This window comes from Epinephelus fuscoguttatus, linkage group LG16 (genome assembly GCF_011397635.1).
Source record: "Epinephelus fuscoguttatus linkage group LG16, E.fuscoguttatus.final_Chr_v1".
In the NCBI taxonomy this organism is placed as follows: domain Eukaryota; kingdom Metazoa; phylum Chordata; class Actinopteri; order Perciformes; family Serranidae; genus Epinephelus; species Epinephelus fuscoguttatus.
This window is the reverse complement of record NC_064767.1, coordinates 40,097,757-40,124,881: the sequence shown is the minus strand read 5'-3', so window position 1 is coordinate 40,124,881 and position 27,125 is coordinate 40,097,757. Positions and strand designations below refer to the sequence as shown.

The following is a 27,125-nucleotide window of genomic DNA, read 5'->3' as shown; positions in this document are numbered from 1 at the left end:
CGTAATAAGTTCTTTCTATCCAGAAATGTGTTCGTATTCCCCTGTATTCTATCGGGCCCTCAGTTAAACAGTGTTCTTCTCCCCAAATTTCGTCTTCAATGATCTCTCCTCCATCCATCTATTTTTAGATTCACTGTCACTCCCCTGTGCTCACCTCCCTACTGCCACAGGTTGATTTATTAATTTAATTTGTTTTCTGCTAGCTCTATCCCACCCAGCTCTGAACAGTTTGATCTCAACCTACCTTTATTCAGTTATTTGTTTGTTATAAACCTCTTCATATAAGTTATAATTGCTTATTTTAAGCTTTACTTATCGCTTATTCTATTTATATTAGATTAAAATAATAGGTATGTCTTTTTATTCTCCCCTTAACAGCCAACCAGTTTGTATGGAGTTCACCCGAGCAACTGGTTCAATCAGTGAGACATGTTTGTTTCACTGAGACACTGTTAATAACTACCTCATATGACAACTTTAAAGCAGATTTTCACAAAACAAACACAGATGTTAGATTATGACTAAACGTTTAAACCCTAATTTGCCTATTTTCTTGTAACGACCTTTAACCCAATGAAGATCAGACCCAAATGCCAAATTATAACAAAGCTCTGTTTTGTGTAGCCTACTACCGTTGGCTGAGTTCCCAAGTCTGTGTTAGCTGTAGTCCTCGCCTCCTCCCTTCGTACTCTCAGTCAAGTCAGTCTTTCAATGATTTGTCAGTCTTTTTACAGCTATATCTTTAACCCTTTACTATATTTACAACACTATACTGTTTTTACACACCTAACTTCTAACTATATTATGATGTATATACAACAAACTTACAGCTTACGGTCAGATTTTTACAATTTTTACACTTTTTGATCGATCTGTTAACTTTTTTGACTTATTTTTGGTCTTTTTCTCTTTTTCTCTCTGGTTGCAACGTCTTAAGCTCTGTCCGTTCAGGCCCGTTTTGTCTACGGTGACTCCCTCTCCTTCTTGGCTGGGAGGTCACTTTTCTCAAAACAACGGTATCCACAGAAGCTTTTCTTTTAAAACCTTTTATCTCTTAAGAGTAAACCGCCTATCACAGTCCTGGTGTCTCCCCTAACACACCCACTCAGGGTATGCTAGGCAAGCCAACAGCGGTATCCGCGGATTTACTACCAGCACTCCGCCCGCGCAGCCTGCCGGCTGGCATCAACACCCCCGCCCCTACAGGCTAAAGGGAGTGTTGGCAAGTTTTGGCAGCGGTAACCACGTATGTGCTTTTGAGTACCTCTGACTCTTTATCTCTTCATACCGGTTTTATCTCTTTGTTCTCTCTGTTTACTCAATACTTTAAATACTTTAACTATCTTTATCTACTTCTGTTTACTTATTTTCTTCTCATTCACACACACATTCACTCTTCCGCGCCAAGATCGCATGCGCTGCACCAGACCTGGCCGTCTCCCAGTGATGTTAGTTGTAACTCAATAATTTTCTTAATAATTCAACCAATTTAGATATCTTTTAGCAAATCAAATGATTGATTCATCATAACTAGGTTCTTTAGAGGAGGAACAATGTCAAATACCTTCGACCTGGGCGGCTCCAACACTGCACCCCAGACACACCCGGTTTAGGCAGAAAAAAGGCTCTGCTTACCTTAGTTTAGTGGCCACCTGTGTGTCCGGCGTACAGCTCAGTGCCCCCGGTCTCCGGCTCCAACACGTCCTTCTCTCCTGGCTGGCAACTCCCCACTTGAAGTGTCAAAGATCGGTGCCTGGAAATGGGCCTGTAGGCTCCCGACCTTGAACCTCTTGTCTCTGTCAGTTGTTCTCAGATGTCGATTTGGTATCTTTCACTCAGCAGCAAAAACTCTTAAAGAATCACTGGAAACAGGCAAAGTCCGATGCAATCAAGTTTAATGTGTCAACAGGCATTAACACATACAACTTCGTGAGTCAGCCCCCGGGATGCGACTAAAATCCTGCTCTCAGCGTCCTAGCTTATATGCTGGTGGAGATTCAAATGAGTCTCCACCTTCTTTTGCTAATCCTTCCCACTCTGGGCCAATTCTATTGTTGGAGAACTTTTCCTTGTGTCCAATTCTGATTGGGCCCATTTTTAATGGTGTAATGCAGCCTGGAATTTCCCAAATTTCCTTCCCTTATGTTTGGTTTCGTTTTCACTTTATTTTTAAAAAATATGTGAATTCTAGGGACTTTCTACACAGTCCACAGTGCCCTTAATTTCTTGTAAAATAAAGCCTTAGTCATACAATATGAGAGTGTGTGTGTGTGAATCATCATTGAACAAAACATGGTGTGTTCTTTCAGTAAGTGCATACAGCATCACATAATAATCTGATATTGTGAATACTTTAACAATACTTAACATTGATCCAAAGCCTTTATAATACCTTATACATGACTATATAGTTCCTTTATAATCAATTTTGGGTTAAAACCTTATTACTTGATTCATTGAACACAACTTTTACACTACACACGCTCACACGTCTTGTCAGAACGCGTGCACAGCGCGTTACACACGCTACACATACACTACACCTGCGTGTGCGTGTGAATCGCACACACAGTGCATGTACACATCATTAACACCTGAACGCGTCAAATTACTTTGGCAAACTGTCTGTCTCCATAGTTTACACGTGCAGGCAGGCATGTGTGTGTGTGTGTGTGTGTGTGTGTGTGCTTCGCAAGAGTGGAATGAATAAATGAATCAAGTCGCTGCAGACATACGCTTGCATATACACACGCATGATTTTTTAAAATTTTTTTTATCCTCACAAATCAGAGCTACTGACCACCCTTGATGTCTGGCTGTGGTTTAAAAATATTTAACTAAGATAATATATAGGCTACAACAGCCTAATTGTGAATATATAGCCTATGTCCCTCACATTGAATTGGATCCTAAATGCTGCAAACCTCCATCTGTATGTTTTTAATCAATAGTTGTGTTTTCATAAACATTTTTTTTTTCGCATTTTGCCCTTCTGTGAATTTGACTGTTTATGGAAACAGCTTTTCAGACATCCTTAAAATCTTAAAATATTTAGTCCCCCCTCCCATTCCTAGTAGTGGTATATCCCACACTCTTTCCAACGGGCGGGGCTAGCAGCCGTTAGTACTTGGCAGCAGTAGCAGCTGGACCCAGCTGCCCACATCGTGCATTGGGGCACAGACGTCGGAACTAGGGGTGCAGGGGGTGCGGCCCCCTCCCATCCATCCCCCCCCGCACCCTATCAGCCTAAAAAAAACTTAAAAAAAAAAAAGAATCTGAATTTAAACTCAATTTGTCTGACTTACATTTATCTCTTTCATATCATTAATGCATTGATCTGTGCTTTTAATGTGATATGCAGCCTGCCTGACTACATACAGAGGCCCTGGACCTGCTGCGCTCAGAGGTGGAACAGTGGTTTGATCAGGAGGGACTTGCGTAGCTGCAGGGCAAGAGCAGGCAGTTCTTGAGGCAGCTCAGGGAAAACGAGTGGATGAGGGTTCCCCAGAACTGACCCCCTTTCCATGAGAGTGGCTAATAGAGCTTAGATCGGGCCCAAAAAATCCAGCCCGACTCGGCCCGAGCCCATGCACGTTATGTCCGGGACCGGCCCGGCCCGGCTCGGCCTGTCCAATTAACCGTAATTATGGGCCCGAGCCCGATTTAAACCCAACATTTTTCAATAAGCTGGCTGTTATAATTAAGAGTATCAAACCGCAGTTCTTGTTATTTGAACGGCGCAACATAGAAGCATGATTATGTAATAAAACAGGTGTTTATTTTAGGATCCAGGTGGTGAAGGGCTGTGCACGCACAATGTCCCAACAGGGGACAGCCCTCCATTCCAAAACCCTGCCGTTCTGAACGACCCCCACTCCGAAATTGATTTTCAAGTCCATATAGTGTTTCCTGCATCAAACACTGCCGCCCGCTCTCCGTCACTTGCACAATTCTGAAATTCGTTGTACTACAAAAGCTTGAAATGAACGTTCAACTCATTGTTTTTTATTGAACATATGTCACTCTCTTCATTTATTATGTATAATTTCTCTAGCAGCAAACACATTTAAAGGAGACGCTTGTCAAGTCTTTGTACACATGTTGTCCGTGGTGCTGAAATCCCCGCTGCTGCCGGGGGAGAAAAAAAAAGACATTTCTTTGCTTTGTGCTTTCAGAAAATAGTCCCACTGTGTTTGCCAGGGCATATCAGGCTGTGTGATTCTGCACAAAGATTGGTTTAACGCATTGGAGCAATTTCATACAATTTCAGACATTTAACGTGATAAACTAATTTCAATTCAACATGGTCATTTGCTTAGAGGATTCAGCTGAAGCATAATGAGTGTTATATGTCATTAAGATGAAGTATTTGCTTGTTTTGTGGTAAATTATGCACATGACCCTTTTGACCCCATCATGCGGCCCGTTCGTCCCTGTAGACAGGGTTATATTGTTCCTTAAATGGCTTGATTTCGTTATCAAAGTTTCATTTTCTTAACAAAACATTCTAGTTCTCTTATAACTGCATGTTATTATAAAATAACTTCAAATCAAATCCTTAATCACTGATAAGTGTGCCTGCTTCCCCCGCCCCTCCCAACAAAAACTCCGGCCTCCCCTCTCAGAAAATAGTTCCGACTTTCATGATCGCGGGGTAAGATGTACACTCACACAGACACAGTTTAACTTACACAAGTTACAACACATCCCATTTACTGTTACAAGTTCCAGGCCCAGGCTGATAATATCTCTCATTATCAATAACTTGCAGTGCTGAGATAAATGTTTAAAGTCCAAAAAAAATAATTTATTATGAACAGGTCAATAAAACAGGTTTCAAAATTCAAAATACCTTGTAAACAAATGAAATATTCAGTATTACACATTTTCTTTGGTTACTTTTCTTTCAAACATTTTTTAAAGTTATGATCTCACTGCCGGTAAAAAAAAACAAACAAAAAAAACAGTTTGCTCCTGCAGCCAGCCAGAGATGAAGGATCCATTCCACACACCTGAGCCAGGGAAAAAAGAGGGAGAGAAGGAGCGAGATCGAGTTTCTGTCTTTGATGAATGAAGCCTTATTGTTTTGTTGCTATTAAACAATGACAGACATGTTTTCTCTGTTAACTCAATAGCATAAATATTCACACTACTGTGCACGGGGAGACAGAGAGAAGATTAAAGCGTCAAATTGCGGTGTAAGATGCTGTATAAAAGACAGGCAACAACTTTTTTTTTTTTCCTTTTTTGAGATGGGATTTTTGCCTCTAGCTGGAACACCGAGCGGCTGACAGCATGACAGACGCCCGCACACACAAAGCTGGAAAGCGGGAGGACACTCCTTATTCCCCGATCCTTAACTAACCTCCACCCTACCCCCGGAACTGTGTATGATCAGTCCAGAGTCTCTGTCAGATCCAGGTGAAGGCATTGTCTTTGATTACTTGTCGCCATGGCAACCGGTCCGCTCAACCCCAGTTCATTAGCAGAGATATTGGATGAAGCGAGATACCCCACTCAGCTCACTTCCTGATTCAGGGAGGGAGAACAGGCTCTGATTGGAGGGAGAACTAACCACGCCCACTTAGGAGACAGGAAGAGTAACCGTTTTCTTAACATTGGATAAGCCTATGGTGGGGTGTCTCGCTTCATCCAATATCTCTGTCATTAGCCTGCAATATGAATAAATATTGGACAGTGATTAGAAATTCCTCCAACATGGTGCAGGGAAACTATTTTTTGGATCGACCCAGGAGCAGTAGCATCGCTATGCTAACTAGCTTGCTATGCTAATCAGACGTGTGTGCGTAGACACGTCATGTGATCACAGGGGTCAAAAGTGTCAGCTCTTGAAGCAACAATGCGCCATGTTACGGACGTATAACATGTAGCATCGCTATGCTAACTAGCTTGCTATGCTAATCAGACGTGCGTGCGTAGACACGTCATGTGATCACAGGGGTCAAAAGTGTCAGCTCTTGAAGCAACAACGCGCCGTGTTACGGACGTATAACATGTAGCATCGCTATGCTAACTAGCTTGCTATGCTAATCAGACGAGCGTGCGTAGACACATCATGTAATCACAGGGGTCAAAAGTGTCAGCTCTTGAAGCAACAACGCGTCATGTTACAGACGTGTGACACACACACACACACACACACACATATATACTGTATATATATATACACAGTAGGTATATATATATATATATATATATATATATGCTATAAGTGTAGCTTATATATATTTACACAGTTTCTATCTATCTATCTATCTATCTATCTATCTATCTATCTTTTTATTTTCTTTCCTTGTTCAGGCACTATTTCTAACACTTCTACAACTGATCATTTGTTAGCCTATAATAATAGGATACTTGCAGCTTTATGTTGTTAATGAATTTAAAACATAAATTTTAAGGTCAAGAAAGTCATACTTTGTGGTAAAACTGTTGAGATATAAGCTTTTTAATTATAAAGACTACACAGGAGGAGGTCGTGTATATGACGTCATAGCTTTCGCTCGCTTCCTGCAGCTTGGCCTCCCCGCTGAAATTCCACTGTTAAATGATTAATCGAAGATGAAGATTGAAGATGTCTGTGTGTTTTACGTTGCAATTACGTTTAAAAAAAATAAAAAATAGGCTACAATAGCCTAATTAAGTAGTAAGTAAACAATAATGATGAAGACCATGACCCGCGTGGGGGTCCTAGGGGGGTCTGAGGACTAGGGAGGCCCACATGTTGTGGAACACCCACCGTCAGACCCTGCTCATTATTCCTGAGCACTCATCCTGGGCACAGAATCCACCGAAAAAGCAGATCTACAAACTCACCATCCATGGCACGTAGTTTGATCGCATATGAATTAATGTATTAATTAAATATCGCCCTTAAATAATGATATATTAAGTGGGTTAAGTCATAGTGACCTAACCATTAATTAATTAGGCTAATGGTGTGGACCATTAATTAATGATGAGTTAATGGTGAATTAATGTATGAGTTCATCATTAAATGTATAAATGTGAGTTAGGCCACCTCAATATCTTAAATCAAATGGTTAAAGCTATGAGGCTGATGTGGGCAATTGCTCATGAAATACCCTTCACTGCAAGATAGGGCGGACATTGAAAGAAACTAGAAGAGCTGAACTTTCCATAGCTGTGAGTTGCTACACAGGCTAGCCTACTTGCTTACATAACTTATGAACTTGTTTGCACAAATATGAAACAAATGAAGGAAGAACTGAAGCAGCTTTGTGATGATGCTACTCAAATATTTTCACACGTTATGAGGACAGATCAAACTTATTCTGCAAAGTAGCCTATGGTTTACTAATTTCCCATTTAACTGTTATCACAGACTTGTCTCTCCGTTGTATAAATCAAAAAGTTCATGTCACTTTGTGACTTGCTGCATATCATAAATAAACAGCAGATCAACCAAAGTATTTTTGAGAGATTCGGCTTTTAATCAACAGCACATTGATATTGACAGTTTGACTTACTGCAAAAAATATATAGTCAATAATAAAGGTGGTGATGTTTATTTTAAAGATATACATTTAATTTATCCAACAAAAGAAATTCTTAAAATGTACAGACCTTCTGTCTGAATCCTGTGTATTCTGAAGAAACTATTGTTCATTTCTTTTATGAATGTATTATGTTCAGTTATTTTGGATTGATGTTGACAATTTGATTCTTTATGTGTGATTAAGATTAATTTGCCAAAGAAAAAAGAAAAAAAAAGGACATTACTTTTGATTTGGAGAAAAACAATATGATTTTAGATGGAAAGTTTCATATCCACAAAAGCAAGTGGACGGAAAGGAAACCCAATATACACCAGTTAAAATATGAATTGACCAATATGAAAGCCATCAGGACTTTGAATGTTTATGAAGACTTAAAATCCTCTGTATAACTTGAATGTACTCACGACTTTGTATATTTGTTTTTATTTATTTACATTCATGTTCATGAATTAAAATAAAATTGGAGGGAAAAAAACAGTTACACAATAATGAAAAGATATCCTGGCTGCCAGCATTTTCTGGCGAGATAGGCTGTGTTAAACAGAAAGTAGTGGGGAAATGTCTGGAGGAACTCTAGAGGAAAGAGAAGTTGCAGAAGAGTGGGCTTCATTATTAAGCAGCTACAGTGGCAGTGGAATTAATGTAAATGCATTTTCTAGAAAATAGCTTTTTTAAAATAAGAAAAGTCAAATATGAGGTGTTTTCTCATATTTGACTTTTTAAGAAGGCTCTTATTTTTTTCTTATTCTACATCAGAATCAAATGAAATTTAGTGTGTGACATTCTGAGGTGATCTACTATCAATCTGAAGTGAAACCATCCTCTGGAAAAGTGAGATTTCATTTTTATTCAAAATAAAAATGAAATCTCTATACAGTCTGGTATTATGGCACTGACCCCAGACTCCACCTTGTGGCAGGAACAGGCAACAACACACAGCACCCCAACTGCTGTGGAAATAAGTAGGTATAAGTAGGTATAATAAATAATATAACAGTTTCATGAGACACAATTTGTTCCCCTTGATATAAAGCTGCAAGTATCCTTTATTATAGGCTAACAAATTATCTGTTGTAGAAGTGTTAAAAATAGTGCCTGAACAAGGAAAGAAAATAGATAGATAGGAACCACATTAAAACAAGTGACCCACTCTCATTTTCCTATCAAGCCTTATGCTGCCAGGAGCTGAACCCACAAAGGAGTCCCCTCTACCTGCTTGTCCAGAGTCTGACCAAACCTTCAACCACTCAGGTCACTACATCACAACCACCTCAGCTTCAGGACACATGCCCCCCGAAAATTAGACCCAACCAAATTATGACAGGTACCCATTAGCTACGAGCCGCTCCATCACAACCGCTCCTCGTGTGCACGTCTTTCATGTTTGTCTCACTGACAGGTGGAGAGCCTACAGACCGGTACCCATACGAGCCTCTCCGCCACAACCGTGCGTAATAGTCACGCGTAATGACCGCTCCTTGTCAGTAAGACTGCACGTCATTCATGTTTGTCTCACTGACAGGTGGAGAGCCTACAGACAGGTACCCATTGCTCCGCCACTGACTGCTCTTGTCCTGTCCTCTCCCTCTTCTTTCTCTCCTGTCCTCTCTGTCACTAAACTCTGAGCTTAATCATTAGCTTTTAGCTTAGCAGCACTCGTAATTGAGTAGGCTTTTGAACAATGCAGGAGAAATGTTGCAGACAGTTTATATTATCAGCCTGGGCCTGGGGCTTGTTGTAACAGTAAATGGGATGTGTTGTAACATGTGTAAGTTAAACTGTGTCTGTGTGAGTGAACATCTTACCCTGCGATGCGCGATGTGGGCAGCGGTTCCAGCCACATGCTGCTACTGCTGCCAAGCAGCCCCGTCCATTGGAAAGAGTGTGGGATATACCACTACTAGGAATGGGAGGGGGGGACTAAATCTTTTAAGATTTAAATAGCACATTATTGCGTGATTATAATGAGCACCACTTACATTGTGCTTTCAATAAATACTACTGCATTGTTCAGAAATTATTATTTGTGTCTCAAATTATTCTAGGGGGGTACAGCTTTACTGAAGGGGGAGTCATGTCCCCCCTGTCCCCCCCCGGGATTTCCGCCCCTGCACACGCCTGCCTGCACGTGTAAACTATGGAGACAGACAGTTTGCCAAAGTAATTTGACGCGTTCAGGTATTAATGATGTGTACATGCACTATGTGTGTGCGAGATTCACACTCACACGCAGGTGTAGTGTATGTGTAGCGTTTGTAACACGCTGTACACACGTACTGATAAGACGTGTGAGCGCATCATGTGAGTGGAGCGCACAACACCTGCGCATCATGTAGCAGGCGTGTGTGTAACACTCGTGTCTCCATAGTAACTCTATGTAAAATGTAGGCATGCGCTCACGCGGTTTGATTAGATCTGATGTGTCCTAAGTAGGCGCAAGTGACGCGTTGTAGTGTGGTTGGGTGAAATGTTTGACCCCTCATATACACGTATCAAGTACGCAGTGAATGCAGTGTGTGTGTGTGTGTGTGTGTGTGTGTGTTCGCTGATACGTTTCACCCCTCATATAACCACACGTCTAGGCATGTGCAGGCATTGCACGCACATTGCACGTGTAACAAGTACACGGCGAATGCACGCGCAGTGCACGTGAAGCAAGTACACGGTGATGGTTGCACATATAATGCACCTGTATCAAGTACACAGTGAATGCAGTGTGTGTGTGTGTGTTCGCTGATATGTTTCACCCCTCATAGTGTGTGTCTAAGTGTGTGTGTGTGTGTGTGTGTGTGTGTGTGTGATTGGATGTGGTCATGCTTGAGTTTACAATGTCTAATGCCACACACTGTGCAGGACAAAATGGCTGACCAGGGAAAACTACACAGAAGATAGCCAAATCACAGCGGGGAGGTTCCGCCTCACCACATGTGGTTGGTCAGAGTTTAAGAACATGTGAAAGCTTAGGTTATCTCTTTGCATGAGTAGCTAGGTGTAAAGCCAAATTGTATGAGTATGTGTCTGATCTCTGTTGTATAAAAGTGAGTAAAAAGGATGTTTAGTTGCATGCAGGACTTTGTCTGTGGGATTAATTAATTTCACTTTGGCAAAGCCAACTACCCAAAACCTGAATACAACAAGATCACAACCAAAATTCATTGCAAAAATTAAAATCAAGACATGTTACAAATACAGTGACAAATGTTAATAGTCTTGCTTAGACTGCACTGTTGGACTAATGCTAGGCCCAGTTGTTACGTTACCAGTACCTGAATAAAGGAAGAGTTGCTTTGTTGTGCTGCTTGTTAGCTGGCAGTCATCTATTTTGGATGAGCAAAGATTTTAGCCTCCTTCAGACGGTGAGATTTAAACAATCAAGCAATTTAGTGCAAGCTATACTGTGTGACATGGATCCAGAGCCTGTGAGCAGAGCGGAGCTGAGCGGGGAGTGGAAGGATTTTGTGTTGAGCGAGGAGCGGCTATTTTTTTTAAAAGGTGGAGCGGAGCCTTATCTCTTGCTCCAATTTCGCTCCGGTCACTCACCCAGAATCTTTGCACCTACACACTATGGAGCTATATTTGTGTCTTTATTACATGCGAGAAAATAAATGATATGAGAGGGAAAAAAAATGTTTGAAAAAAATATTTGAGAGAAAAAGTTTTCACACTGATAGCAAAAAATAATAATATTCGAGACTAAAAAAAGTTTTGAGAGAAAGTGTTTTGTCATAGAATATAAAAAAAATAATCTGAGATTTAAAAAATGATTTCCGAGAAAAAACTCTCAAAAATTTTTTTTACTCTCAAATATTATTTTTTTGATGTCAGTGTGAAAACATTTTCTCTGTCTCAAAACCTAAGCAACCTAACCAAAGTCTTTGCTCTCGTGTCAGGATTTTGCTGTCACTGTGAAAATAATATCTTGGGCGGGGCCACATTCCTATTGGCCAGTCTCAATCGAATTGACAGCTAAGTGAGGATCGTCTTGGCAGTCGAATTCAACTGAATCATTCATCCACCATGGTGGATTCACCGGCATAGATGTGCTGCGTTATTTGGGAGCAGATATGCATACATTAACGTTATACATGTGTGGTCAAATGGAGAGGAGAGGGAAATAAACCGACAACACCACCTGTGGAATTGCACCCCAGGGAATACACTCAAACTTGTAGACTACTTTTAACAACAGAAGGTCACACAGATTCGTACACTGGTAAATATGGGGACAGGAGACGGACTTCCAAATATAACACAGAGGTCCAAAGCCGCATGAATGCACAGCCGCGTTACAGGGTGCTTTAATCAGTCTGTGGAAAACCAGCAGAACAGCAGTGGAAAACGGAGCGGCTGCACCGGGGCTGAGGCCTGGAGTCAGCTCAAAATTCAAACAAGGGTTTAATCTTGTACAAGAGGAGCATTCACAGAGCAACACGCAGGTCGGTTACAAAGTGAAGACTCAACGTCTGAGGAGAAAAGCTTGGTATTTATCTATCTCTGTGGGTGTGTTATCACTCTGCCCTTCTGCACTTAAAGGAATCATTCACAAGAAAGAAGTGATAACCTTGAGTATATATTCGATACCTTGAGTGATTATTCAATACCTTACTTGTGTCATGAAACAACACAAAGGGTCACAGGTCACAGGTCACATTACACAATTACATTGAACATTCCTGCATGTGACTTCAGTTCACATCTCTCTTCATGAAGTATAAAATTTCCATCACAATGCCTACCTTATGAGTCCCAAGTTTGGGTACAGAAACCAGAGCACAACAAACACAAAGCACGCCACACACAGCACACACAGCACACACAAGCGCCACATGTGTGGCAGCGCTCACCCTGCCACACATGGAATGTTGGAAGAGAAAAGCACCGTAGTAAAGTAACATTAATGGGATAACCTAGCTAGATGTAAAGTTAACACTAGCTGGCTAGTGCAGTTAATAACACAATCTCAGTAAAATAACGTTAGGTGAGAAAAGGGATTCATTATAGAAATGATTTTGATAACCAACTTGCTCAGCTAGCTACCCATCAATTGTGTGTGTGTGTCACCATCTTACCCAAACATTGGAGTCCCTGTTCCCAAATAACGCAGCGTATCTATGCCGGTGAATCAACCATGGTGGATGAATGATTCAGTTGAATTCGACTCCCAAGACGATCCTCACCTAGCTGTCAATTCGATTGAGACTGGCCAATAGGAACGTGGCCCCGCCCATGACATTATTTTCACAGTGAGAGCAAAATCCTGACACGAGAGCAAAGACTTAGGTTTTAAGAGAGAGAAGAAAAATGTTTTGAGAGAAACATTTTTTTTTTGAGAGAGAGAAAATATTTTCACACTGATAGAAAAAAAAAATAATATTTGAGAGTAAAAAAAAAAGTTTTTTCTTGGAAATCATTTTTTAAACCTCAGATTATTTTTTTTTAATATTCTATGACAAAATACTTTCTCTCAAAACTTTTTTTAGTCTCAAATATTATTATTTTTTGCTATCAGTGCGAAAACTTTTTCTTTCAAGTATTTTTTTTTTCTCAAACATTTTTTTCCCTCTCATATCATTTATTTTCTCGCGTGTAATAAAGACACAAATATAGCTCCATATGCACATCCACACTATTTTCTTTCAAAACTCTGGAGTTTACTGTGTACTTCAGAAAAGAAACTGAGAAGTCCTACAAGTGTACCATGCCTGTAAAACTAACAGATGGTGATTATGTGGAACAAGAGAAAGAGCTACCAAGCTCATGTTTTATTTGTGAATAGAAGATTACAGGTTAGGGTAGTACGATGCAGTTTTTTGAGCGGAGTGGTGAGCGAGTGGAGTGGGATAAAATTTATGATGGAGTGGATCGGAGCAGAGCGAAGAATGGACAGAACCAAGCGGAGCGGACGAGCAGCGCAAAGTGACAGGTCTGCGAGCGAGGAGTGGAAATTTTCACCCGGTCCGCTCCGCTCACCTGCTCTGCATAAACTTGGATATGACATGCTTGATGTTTTCAGACTCTAAGATGATAGTGCCTACTCAATCATAGGTGAACTGTGAAGCACAAAATAAAGGGTAACATAATTAAATAAGCTTTAAGTTTTGTGGGCAGTGGGCACTAGCTATTTATTTCCATGCTCTGTCCTCTTTTACATGATAATTGTAAGAGCTGGAGGATACATCATACAGGTAAGGCTTCTGCTGCCACAACTCCACAAAGTTTCCCTCTTTGCTGGAAACCCCCACATTTTGTTTAACGCATTTTGCCTCCAAGGCAAGCTGCTTTACGTCTATTTGCATGGGTTTAGCATTGGTGCATCATTTCATGCTGCATTTCTATTGGCTGGTTAGTAGATGAAGGCCGTAACAGCAGTCACTCAGTGAGAAAGTCATCCCAAATTTCTGACACAGAACTCTCTCTCACTTTGAGAGGTACGTTTCTTTCACGTTTGTCATCTTTAGTCTTGGAGAGCCCAAAATCACACAGTGTACACCAGGCTTTAGAAGAAAATGGTTCCGGTACAGTCTTTGTTGTATTCTATTCCAGTGGTGAAGATAAGAGGAGTCTGGCAACTCTTTGTCCTTACAGAGTTAGCAGTTCTACACTGATGAGGCTTTGTTCTCCTTTGCTTGAAAAGTAAGCTTGCAAACTTTGTGTCTGCCCAGCACTAACTTGTTTGAAATGTTCTAACACTGAGAGGATTTTTTTGTGTCTGCTGATTTTGAGCAGTCCATACGTGCTGAGAGCAAGGCCACAGCTCCTGGTGGGAGCTGAGCTGAGAAAAGGTGGGGGAAGGGCAGTTCCTCCTCCACCAAGGACTCTCCTCTGATGATGTCCAAGGAGAAAAGAAGAAGAATAGCAGATTTTTTTTTTTAAATTAACTTGATGACAGTGAAAAGCTATGGGCCACAGTGACCAGTGGTGGTTTAATGGGCATGTTTTCACCAAAGGTATGAAAAAGTAAAGGTTAATTTGGCTGTCCATAATCTGAAAATCAGAAGAGGCCACATCTGCCATTTCAAGTGGGCTGAAATTAAAAGTAATGTCAGTTTACACAAATTAACAAAAATCATCTGTGAAGTCCAGAGGTCCCAACAATAAGGTGTTTTCAGTTTCAGCAACCAAAAGCTGAGGTCTAGTTGCCAGCCTGGCAGTCACTCTTAAAAGTTGGTGTTGAACCTTGCAGTGTCAGCTAGGAACAGCTCTAGTCTCCCCCTGGCCTTCTAAATGATAAGAGGATATAGCTAATGGATGGATGGATGGATGGAACTGCACTACACATCTGTTCCTATACTTTTGTTGCTACTATGGCACTTCAGTTTCACTGCACAGGAGTCTTATGTTCTGTTGCTGTTTTTAGTTGCTTTATAAAGGGCAGCACATGAAAATGTACATTTAGCCTCCTTTTGGCACATGAATGTCTGTCCAGGTTTGTCACTTTGTTTTCTTTTGTAACATCACAGGTAGAAAGAGCAACACTGCAGAGAAGCCAATCCCTTCAGCCGAGCCACCCAAGCCAATTTTGCCTGGGAGCTTGGCCATTGGCTCAGTGTCTCCGGCAGTGGCCAAAAGTGGGGCAAAAATACAAGATATCCCACTGTACAAATACATAGCTGCTCTGAAAAACAGAAAGGTTAGACCAGACAAGCACAAACATGCACATTCAAACAAACACTACACTGGAACTACATATGTGGATGTCTTAAAAATGTTATTCAGGCTCCAACACAGTTTCACATCCCTGTCTCTTTGGTAGCTTTGCTGAACTATGGGAAGACTTCTCCTGGAAAACTGAATTTACTTGAGGAAGTCATCCTGATCCCCAAAGTTGGACAGCAAGTCAAACAAGTACTCACCACTCTTCAAACACCTTCATGTAGTTGTTGCATGTTCTATCTGTTGGCAGTTGGCATAGACCTGTTAACTGTATGAAGTCAGTGTTTTTTGTGCAAGTCTCTGTGCATCTTTTGTTATTGCTATGATGTGGTATTGTTAAGGCACCTCAGTTCTTGTAAACTGTTTTTTTTTTTTTTTTTTTACCATAACATTTGTTAAATACACTGAACTGTGAACTTCTTCAACAGATAATCACAATGACCCTTGAGATACAGAAGGAGATGATGAGAATAATGAACATGGCAACAAAAGCTGGGGTGAGGGACATTGTGATTTATTCACTGCAAGAATAGGGCCTGAGATCACACAGGCTTTGATAGAGCTCTCAATGTAAAAGGTGGAGGCAGTATTCAAGGTTCTGTTACTGAGCTTTCCATAAAAGTTACTTACAAAAAAGGAGATTTGTTTTCTATTGTCATGGCTAATTTTCAAATTAACTCAGGTATGCAGCCCTGGAGGTATGCTTATCAAAGGATTCAATATATCTACTGTTTACCATTTCCTTACTATGTACACAGAGTTATCTCCTGCATTGTTCAATAACCTGTAGCCCTTACATTCATAACATGAACAGTGAAGAGGGTACACACGCTCGTACTCTAATAATCTTGCAGTGACAAACATCTCATTCAGAACCATGAATATATACTCATCTACTGTCATTCACATGCAGCTTCAGCTAAGCACAATACATAGATGTTGCTGACAAAGTAACTATGTCTTTGCTCTGAGGCCATCCAGGCAATACTGTGTGACAGGGGAGTGATGGCTGCAACCTATGAGCGACCCCAGCAGCCTCTAGATCTGATCACTGAAGCCTGCACTAATGTTGGACTGGCACTGGGGACAGAGATCCATTTAGCAGTAAAATGTGCTGCCCCTGAGTTATTGGACTATGTAAGTCGGCAAAGGGTAGCTGCTGGCTTTATGTGAGCCAACATGTTGGGAGTCCTTGTATATGAGTCATCGTGTAAATCAATTCTATATGCGTGCAGCTAAAGAGGTCTGTTCACATGCAAATGGAGTATAGCCACAGCCTATAGAGACAAGCAGCAAAGTTAATCTAATTTGTTTTCTTCTCTTCTCAGTCTAAGGGAAAGTATGAAGTTGTAACAGGAGTTTTGAAGTCACCAGATGAATTAGTTGATCTGTACCAAAACCTCATCAGGAAATACCCAGCAGTGGTGGCCTTAATCGATCCATTTAGGAGAGAGGTAAGTCCAAGGCATTATTATTCTTTTATCAGTATGTCCAAGTTCATGCATATAGATAATATTGTTTATATATTGTATAAAATATTATTGTTGTATTTATTGTTTACTATACGGTCACCCTGTGATAGTCTGGCAGTCTGTCCAGGGTGTGCCGCAACCCCTAACAGGATAAGCAGTTATGGAAAATTAATGAATGAATGAATGTGTTTTATGTCACCTACTCTGTACTTTCTGTTCTGAGTGTTAAGCAGAAATGTAGAAACAATTCTGGTAAATTCTTAAAAGGGCAATTTAAATATAGATTGCTTTGAAGTTGAAGTATAGGGATTATGGTATTTTATATTTTTGTGTTGAGAAGTCCCATGAAAAGACCAAAAGTAACTATGTATTGGTCTGTCTGTTAATTATTTTTGACTTGCCTCCCCTGTGTGTGTGGCTCTCAGACCCAAGTCCTTTGGTTCTTACTGAATAAGTAAATGGTAATGGATAATGGTCTGTATGGACAGAACTTTGAAGAGATGGCATGTTTCTGCCAACAAGTTTGTAATACCAGTGAAACTGTATGGCTGACGGCTGAAACCTGAAATCTAGCGTGTGGGAGTTAACATTGAGATAACCTGATGACAGGCTGACATATTAAAAGTTGCTATAGTTACAGATGTGGACTTGCTGATCTTCCTTACTGTGAACAGCTTGTAACTAGCAGGCCACAGAATAATCACTTCTGACAACAGCCAAAACAGACAGAAGATAGCATCAACTCTTCACTTGACCATGGTGTTTTGTTTGCATATTCAACAATACTGTAAAAAAAAATGTGGATGGTACCCGCAGCGAAAGAAGGTTTTCTTTGCCATTGTCCATGGTGAATGAGCTGTTTGACTAATGGAAGTCATTTAAACACTCAAAGTCCTGATGAATCAACAAGACAAAAAACTCTAAATCATTTGTCCAAATGTTTGTTGACTCCACCAATCAAAGAGTTGACAGCACTCTGAAAGATTTGCAAGTTATTTAAAATAGCTCACAATCACCTCAGAAGGACATGGATGAGTTAAATAAAAAGCTCTGATAACTCTGCCAACCTTAGGACCATCTCTGACGGGTCTCTGCAACATTCTTATAGATGAAATACTTGAGAGAAATTAATTGTGGCAAGTCACACAATCTAAATTTAACCAACTGCTGGCTGATAAATTGGAACATGTCTCGAAACAAATTGAGATTGAATGGGCACACTGTAATGGAAAATATAATGCGCAATCCATCATGCCACAGATAATTGTCATGACATAACTCAGATGTAAGGATAAAGAAGAAATCCATAAAAGAGGGAAAAACTTTAGGGCACCAAGATCTACGTCAAGACTTCACTGAATGTGTGAGACAGAAACAAACTGAACTGTGGCCAAAGGTCAAAGCAGCATGCAACAAGGGAATGGTAACATATTTAGAGTATCTAATTGTTCACCCACCTCGAGATTTTGTATCTTGACTCCCTCAGGAGTGAACTTATCGCCCTTTTCCTGCAGTGCCCATCTTGTTATGGACACTAATAACACTGTTGTGGACTCTTCCAAACCTGTAAGCAACTCTGTAGCACTTTCGAACTACTCAAACCTTTCACCTTTCTTACATGCTGACTAGAGATGATCATTTCAATGTTTTTGATCAGAAGTTAGATACTTGCAAATACTACACAGAGGACTCTTTAAAATCAAGGTGTCTAGAAAAACATGAAAAAAAATCAATTCCAATTCCAAAACACTTTAATTTATTAACTGACTACTTTACCTCATTACCTTTACACTTTTCTGTTGTCGGTCTTATTGAAAGTTGGTTAAACAACTTGAAAGTGTCTCTCTACTCAAAAAATGGCCACAATCATCTTTTTACCAATAGAATAGATGGACAAGGTAGTGGGGTATCCCTCCTTATTATAGTGATTATTAGATACACTCTGCCACAAGATTTAGTAATTGGTAAACCTAATACAGATAGTTTTGTTAAATCAACTTTTATTGAGGTAATAAATGACTTTGTTTCCAGGCCATGTTATCATTGGTTGTGTACATAGACCACCAAGCCATAATATTAACTCTTTTGTTGATATTGTTGAACTTCAGAATGCTATTGTCATGAAGTGCAAAGCCTGTTCCATATTAGATGATTTCAATATTGATTTACTGCAGCCCAGCTAAAGAAAAAAAAAAAAAAAATTGGAATGAGCTGGAGACATAAAACTTGGCACTGTTATGGTTTAGTTCAAAGCCTGGACCCAAAAGCACGACTCAGGAAACAGGTACACGGTGAATAACAAGTCTTTAATGTTCAAACGTGCTGGTAAGTGCAAGGGGGAGGGGTGGAGCGTGGTCCCAGGATCCCGACGTGTCTCGTGAAGGCACCGGTGAGGAGGAGAGTGAGAGTGTCTGTGGTGTGGCGTCCGCCACGTGGTAATGGCGTTGGTGCTGCAGCACGGCGCAGTAGGTTCCGTCTTCTCGAGCGTACTCACTCCAAGGGGAAACACAGGAAAGCAGACAACAGCAGGAAGGTCCACAGGCAGGCAGTGAAGAAGCACACACGAGATCACAAGGCAAGCACAGCAATCTGAGTTGAGGCGGAAGAAACACAGAGACATTAGCTACACAAGCTAATAAGGCACGAGGGCAAAAACACAGGAGCCAGGATACAAACTACCACGCAGACTGATGAAATAATCCGGCGACGAGTAGGGAGGAATCCAGAGGCTTTATGGAGAGGTTGATTGCTGGAGTGGATTCACCTTGTGCTGCCTGTGGAAGGAAGTCACGCCCACATACACACACACAGAACAGACAGGGGGAGAAACACAGGAGGAGTAATACAGACAGGGAATGACACACACACACACATATAAGGAAGAGGGAGGGGCTGCCATGATGAGGATCATGACAGGCACCATAATTGGAAATGATGTCCTCATGCTTCAGATCAAATTTGATCTCATTTAGCCTGATGGTGGCGCTATAATTGATGGCCGAAAAAGGAAAAACTTTGACAGGCCATGCCCCTCACACCCTGAGTCAGACTGATTTGAAATTTGCAACACATCTACATCTCAGTGTCCTCTGCAAAGAGTCTAGTGGCCAATTAAGGGAACCATGATGGATTCTTTGGTAGTTTGCATTCTTTGCAGGGACTTGGGCTTAAAAGGACATAGGCCATGACTTTCGTTGTCTTTGAGCAATCCTGATTAAACTCAGTGGAGACATCTTGGTCTCATTTCCTAAACACACCCACCAAGTTTTTTTCATATCTGATTGACAGGGAGCAACACAGGACTTTACGTGTGCAATTACTGAAACACTGCATACGCTGTAATGATTAAACAAGTATGTGATTTTTATCACTCCTTCTTTAGACAGAATTAAACCAGCTTAAATAACTTTGTTCGGCTTTGTGAAGCCTGAACCCCTCTTGCTTCTGCTTTGATTTTGGCAGTTGAGCTACTTCCTTCTGTTGGTCTATAAATGGCTTTAATAAGTGGTGGACAGAATTTTACCAAAGTTGGTGCGCATGTTTGGGGTCAAGTATTAACCAAGATCAGAAGTGTCATATTGATTGGTACATGTTTGTTAGCATTATATGCTCAAAGCTCCCCTTTACCACGACAGTCCTGCATAGCACTTGCGTGTCAGAGTCAGAACCTCTAAGTCTAAGTCCATGGTTCTCAGCCAGAAACTGCTAGATCGCTCCCTTCAGGTTGGAAGTGCGTAACTGCTCCAAGTGAAGGAGTTCAAGTATATTGGGGTCTTGTTCAGAAGTGAGCTCAGTGTGACTGAATCAGATAGATTACTGAAGACTGTTAAGGACTCAAACCAGAGACTGTTATACTAAAAATATTTAGGATTTATTTTTAATGCATAGCATAAAATATATTTTGAGTCAACTGAGGAGCAACAAAAGTTTAAATATGAATTCAAATGAAACCACATTATACTAACAGCAATAATATAATTAAGGGATTGATTAATGTGATTGCTGCACCATGGGGGAAGCTGGGGTAGGGCTATGAAATGAACAATGAAAAAATAAATAAATCACAAATGATGTAGGGAAACTATGGATTAAACACAACACACAAATGAGTCAATATAGATCAAATTAATCCACAACACTCGAAGTTTATCTACTTATAGAAAAATAATTCAAACCACACACACCACCAAGAGGTTTGCTGCCCTACTAACCAGTCTCTTCCGTTAATGCAGCAAGGCCTCAGACAACAGAACAAAATAAATTGCCCAATAAATTAATAAATTAAAGTTGCAACAAAATCAATAAATTGTGGGAAAAACAGAGGTTGACTCCTCTATTTAGGTGTTGGTTTAAACTAAAATAAACAAAAGAAAATTAGTATAACAGAAAAAAACGTTACAAACATTTTAATAAATATATAATTTTCAAACAAATTGTATACCTTGTAAAACAAGAAGAAAGACGTTCCTCTCATTCAGAGACTTGCAGGTGATTGGATTCTAAATTCACAAGGAACTGAGTTAACTTTTGAATAAAATAAGTAAAATCTATTTATTAAACACTGTATTGTTTGAGGTGTCGGTAGTGTAGTGGATAGTGCCATAACCACATATACAGAGGCATTGCCTTGCTGCAGCGGCCGCGGGTTCGAATCCGTCTCGCGGCCCCTTGCTGCATGTCAGTCCCCACTCTCTCTCTGTCTCCCCATTAGACTCTCTGTCCTGTCATTAAAGGCAAAAAAGCCCACAAAAATAATCTTTTTTAAAAAAAAAACAAACAAACATTGTATTGTTTGGCATACCTTATTTCTTGGCTGGCATGCTTCAGCAACCACTCCAAGGTTTTACGTCTAACAGACTGGCCCTAGTCAAACATTTTTACCCATTAATTTTATTAATTTACTTTTTTAAATTTTATTTTTATTTAGAAAGGGCAGGTATAAAACGAGACAAAAACATACACAGAAGATATATTGATTATTTTCCTTTCCTTTTTTTAGGGAAAGAATAGTCCAGAGTATAATGTTGAACAGTCAGTCAGGGCATGTAAAGGTGGGAATGTGACCTTAATCCAGTTCTCCTTTTCTCCATGTGGATCCCACCCTATCTGGAAGTTGACCTCACCCCCTAGTGGGGGCCTGTAAAAGCTGATGATTAAGCTCAGAGTTTAGTGATAGAGAGGACAGGAGAGAAAGAAGAGGAAGAGGACAGGACAAGAGCAGTCAGTGGCGGAGCAATGGGTACCTGTCTGTAGGCTGAGACAAACATGAATGACATGCAGTCTAACTGACAAGGAGCGGTCATTACCCGCGACTATTACGCACGGTTGTGGCGGAGCGGCTCGTATGGGTACCTGTCTGTAGGCTCTCCACCTGTCAGTGAGACAAACATGAAAGACGTGCAGACGAGGAGCGGTCATTACGCACGACTATTACGCACGGTTGTGACGGAGCGGCTCGTAGCTAATGGGTGCCTGTCTGTAGGCTCTCCACCTGTCAGTGAGACAAACATGAAAGACGTGCAGTTTAACTGACGAGGAGCGGTCATTACGCACGACTATTACGCACGGTTGTGACGGAGCGGCTCGTAGCTAATGGGTACCTGTCTGTAGGCTCTCCACCTGTCAGTGAGACAAACATGAAAGACGTGCAGTTTAACTGACGAGGAGCGGTCATTATGCGCAACTATTACGCATGGTTGTGAGGTGCGCAGCGGCAGATCTCACAGCACACTGTTTATAAAGCAGTTTACCAGTTTAATTGCAGGAAATGTTTAGTTTTAGTTTAGTTACTATAGACATTCACACCCGTTGGAGAGATAGAGAGAAGATCAAAGCGTCAAATTGCGGTAAAAGATGCTGTATAAAAGACAGGCTACAACTTTTTTTCCTTGTCCCCCCCTGGAATTATTCTCTAAAATTTTATTGTTTATTGTCCCCCCAGCTATGAAATGGGATTTTCGCCCCTGCTGGACATACCCATTGACAACCCACCTTAACACAAGTTATCATCTAAAGGAACTATTCAAAAGAACTGTTGGGAGGGGGGGGCAGGGGGCACCTACCGCTATAGTCCAGTAAAAGAGGTATATTAAATTAAAATAAAAAATGATAAGTTATATTACCTGTGTGATCAGATGAAATCTGCTTGGATTGGGGTTATGAAAACTATCCAATTCTCCCACATTTTGTAAAATTTATCTTTCTGGTTTCTAAGTAGATAAGTAAGCTTTTCCATTCTAAATATTTCCAGGGCAATACCGACCCAATCCTCTAATGTGGGTGGGATAGGGTTTAGCCATTTCCTAGTGAGTGATTTTTTTGCTTGCCATCAAAAGAATTTGTATTAACTTTATATCCCTTCTCAATTCTAAAAATGAAATGCGACCCAGATAAAGAGATTCAAAGTTCAGAGGTACCTGAGTGTTAAAAACTTTGCTTTACCCATTAATTTTAAGATTTTGAAAGTTTTTTACCAAATTAAGCAGCAAACAGTTGCAGGTCTCAGTTCTCTCAGGTGTGTGTGTCTCAGTGCAGGGAGAAAGGCCCAGATGAGTTCCCCTTCCCCCTTTACAGACTCTGCCCACTTGCCTGGGCCCTAGTTGTTGTTGCCCTTCCATGCTACATTAAAACTGAGGGTGAGATTGACAGGTGGATTGGTACAGTGTCAACAGTAATGCAGGCATTCTACCAAACCATTGTGGTGAAGAGGGAGCTGAGCTGGAAGGGCAAAGGTTTCTACTTATTAGTCAGTCAGGGTGCCAACCCTCACCTATGGTCATGAGCTTTGGGTAGTGACCAAAAGAATGAGATCACAGATATAAGGAGCTAAATCGAGTTTCCTCCGTTGCATGGCTGGGCATACTCTTAGAGACAGGGCAAGGAATTTAGACGTTGACAGAGAGCTTGGGGTAGAGCCAGTGTCCCTTTGGATCGAAAGGAGCCAGTTGAGGCAGTTTGGGCATGGGATCAGAATGCCCCATGGGAACCTTTTTGTGGAGGTGTACCAGGCATGTCCAACTGAAAGGACACCCTAGGGTTTACCCAGAACACACTAGAGAGATTATATATAATCATCTGGCTTGAGATCCTCCAGGGGAAGTCTGAAAACATTGCTAAGAAGAAGAAGAATGTTTGGATTACCTTGCTCAGCCTGCTGCAATGTGACTCAGTCCCAGATCATTGTCAGAAAACAGATGGATGAAACTTGTATTCAACGTTACATCTGACTAGATATCTCGATTATAGTGACCAAATTATCACGGTAAATGATAATATTGCGATATTTTTTTAAGCGCTGTAAAATGTCTAAAAAATAGATACACTGAAATAACTTCACTAAATCTTGTAACTTCCTTATCATACTAAAATGTTAACAGCCAAAATCTTATATTAAAATGAAACTTTCACATTAAAGGACAAGGGATTGGCACAGCAACAGAAAATTTTATTTTAAATTAACAAAATATGTAAACACATTACAGGATCAAAGGTTATTTGTCTGGTGCATTTTAACAGTCAGCAAAATATGTAAACAATTTATATATTATTTATTTATTAGCACGAGAGGAAAAATATATATAAAACAAAACAATGCAAGAGTAGAACAAAAGACATACAGTATATAGAATAGATATCACAAATGTGCAGGAGAAACCAAAAAAATCCTAAGGGCAATGGTCATCATTACACAGAATAATTTAGAGGATTCCCTGTATGAGAAAAGGAGTGCATGCTCTCAGTCTAAGGTTAACACGGCAGCGTTTTATGTTGTTTCCTTGAGCTTATGTCAAGAAAGCATAACTGGCCGTCTATATCGATTCTAGCTCGCCAAACAATAAACATAATCACAGTGATTCAATCATAGTTGATCTCAATTAGCGTTACGTTACGTCAGTTTAGATTCTGTCGGCTCCGCTCAGTGTTTTCAGCTCCGTTTCTTTTTGAAACACTTACATGTTAGCAACATAGCTGCTAATACGGCTATTAGCTACTCAACTAGTATTAGCTCCTATGTGTCTTAAACAAAAACGGAAAACCTAGTCGCCATTTAGGAGGACAGATACGGCTCAAATGTCCCATATACTTTGAGACTTACACATTATGACAATCTTAGTAAAACCGAAGTCCCTCACACAAGAACTGACGTTTGCATAGCATAGCAAAACTTGCATTGGTTGTAAAGCTGTGGATGATGGTCACGGAGATGAGCCAGCAGATGTGTAGTGTTGCTACCCTTCGCAGCAACTTTCTTTCTGCATGTTCTGCACACAGGATAGTTGTCCTCCACCAGCTGTCCCTCGGCATTCTTCAGAAACCCAAAGTATGCCCAGACCTCAGACTTTGTGCATTTAGCTGGGGGGGGAAATGTCCTGAGTGCCGCTGTCACCACCTTCCGCCATGTTTTCATTCTTTGTGTTTACACATGCTACGCATTCACGCAGCGCCTGCATCGCGAGACTTGAATTATTACATTATTACATGTCCTGATAATCCACCACGATAACGCAATTAATTTAAACATAAACGGTAATTCTTACAATGTAAAAATTAACCGAAATTTACCGTAATATCGGTAATCGTTACATCCCTATATCTGACTGCCTAATTATTATTGTCACCAACAGGTGTTGCTCTGCAAGACGTGCAGCTTCCATAAAACTTTGATGAACTTCCATTAATTACAAGCAGGGCTCTGTGTAGAACTGAGGAAACTCCACAAGTAATTTGGTTTGAGATGTAATTTGTCTTTTTACTCTTGTTTATGTTTATTTTGAGAAATGTGAAGTTAGCAACACCAGTGACCATAGTCAAATGCATCCCTGGGGCCAGGGTGGGTGATATTGAATCAAATTTAAGAATAAACATAGATTCAGTAAGATTGTTATTTATGTCGGTGGTAATGACACCCATTAATGCCAATAAGAGGTCACTGAAATTAATGTTAAATCGGTGTGTGAATATGCAAAGGTAATGTCTGACTCTGTAGTTTTCTCTGGACCCCTCCCAAATCTGGCTAGTGATCAGATGTTTAGCCGCATTTCATTATTCAATCCAACCTTTCCGAAGAAAACCTGGTCTGATTAGAAGAGATTTCATCCGTCCCACTTTTGTTGGAGCTTCTTTCATCTCTGGAAACCTAGCCAAGTTTATTAGTGAATCCAAACCCTGACAAACCAGAGTTGAGACCAGGAATCACAGTCGCGGTCTGAAATGCTTCTCTGGGCTTCCTGCACTTACCCACCCATAGTGTTATAAAACAGTGTCTGTCCCTTAACCACCCAAATTATTTAAATCTAGTTAAAAAAAAAGAGGAATTGTACATAAAAAACTAATAGAAATGAACACATTTTCTGTGGAAGAACAAAAAACAGGATAATTAAATGTGGACTGTAAATTATCAGATCTCTGTCATCCACAGCAGTGTTAATAAACAAATTAATATCAGATAATCATATTAATTTATTCTGTCTCACTAAAGCCTGGCTGTGTAATGATGATTATCAATTCAGTCAATCAATTTTATTTATAAAGCCCAATATCACAAATCACAATTTGCCTCACAGGGCTTTACAGCATACGACATCCCTCTGTCTTTAGGACCGTCACAGAGGATAAGGAAAAACTCCTCCCAAAAAAACCTTTAACGGGGGAAAAAAATAGGGAGAAACCTCAGGAAGAGCAACTGAGGAGGGATCCCTCTTCCAGGACGGACAGACGTGCAATAGATACAATAGAATATGTTAGTCTAAATAAATCCACTACTCCCAGTCATAATGATACTTGCACTCCTTGAGGCAGCAGCTAAGGAGGGGGAGTTGCAGCCATTTTTGACTCTAGTCAATTACCCAACCCTAACCCTAAACTAAATTATAATTCCTTTGAAAGCCTTATCTTTAGTCTTTCACACCTAACCTAGAAAACCTCACAGCCACTTCTGTTTGTTTCTGTTTCTGCCATTATCAAGTTATCATTGTAGGTGATTTTAACATTCATGTTGACATTGATAATGGCTACCTCACTACTGCATTTATCTCATTATTAGACTCCACTGGCTTCAGTCAGGGTGTACATAAACCCACTCACTGTTTTAACCACACCCTCGATCTTGTTCTTACATATGGAATTAACTCAATAGTCTTTCCACAGAATCCGTCTTTATCAGACCATTATTCAATAACTTTTGATTTCTTAATACTCAATTACATGCCACTTGGCAAAAGCTACTATACTAGATGTTTATCCGATAATGCTGTAGCAAAATTTAAGGAAATTATTTTAGCGGCATTAAATTTATTACCATGTCCCACTGTAACAGAGGCTTTCTATACAACTTTAAACCCTCCCAAATTGATTATCTTGATGATAGTGATTAAGGCTCACTGCTAACAATGCTTGAGTCTATACAGTAGCACCCCTTTAAAGGAAGACAATGAAACAAAGAAAATTAGCTCCGTGGTTC

The 27,125-nt window shown here is 40.4% G+C and overlaps 1 protein-coding gene across 1 annotated transcript in view; it reads left to right on the top strand.

Annotated features, from left to right (window-relative positions):
* Positions 1 to 27,125, top strand: part of eno4 (enolase 4) — a 193,883-nt gene that overhangs the window by 92,255 nt on the left and 74,503 nt on the right. The window contains 5 exon segments of the mRNA XM_049601099.1: positions 15,002 to 15,171; positions 15,258 to 15,386; positions 15,623 to 15,691; positions 16,167 to 16,331; positions 16,523 to 16,648. Of these exon segments, the coding sequence (XP_049457056.1) occupies positions 15,002 to 15,171; positions 15,258 to 15,386; positions 15,623 to 15,691; positions 16,167 to 16,331; positions 16,523 to 16,648 (659 nt within the window).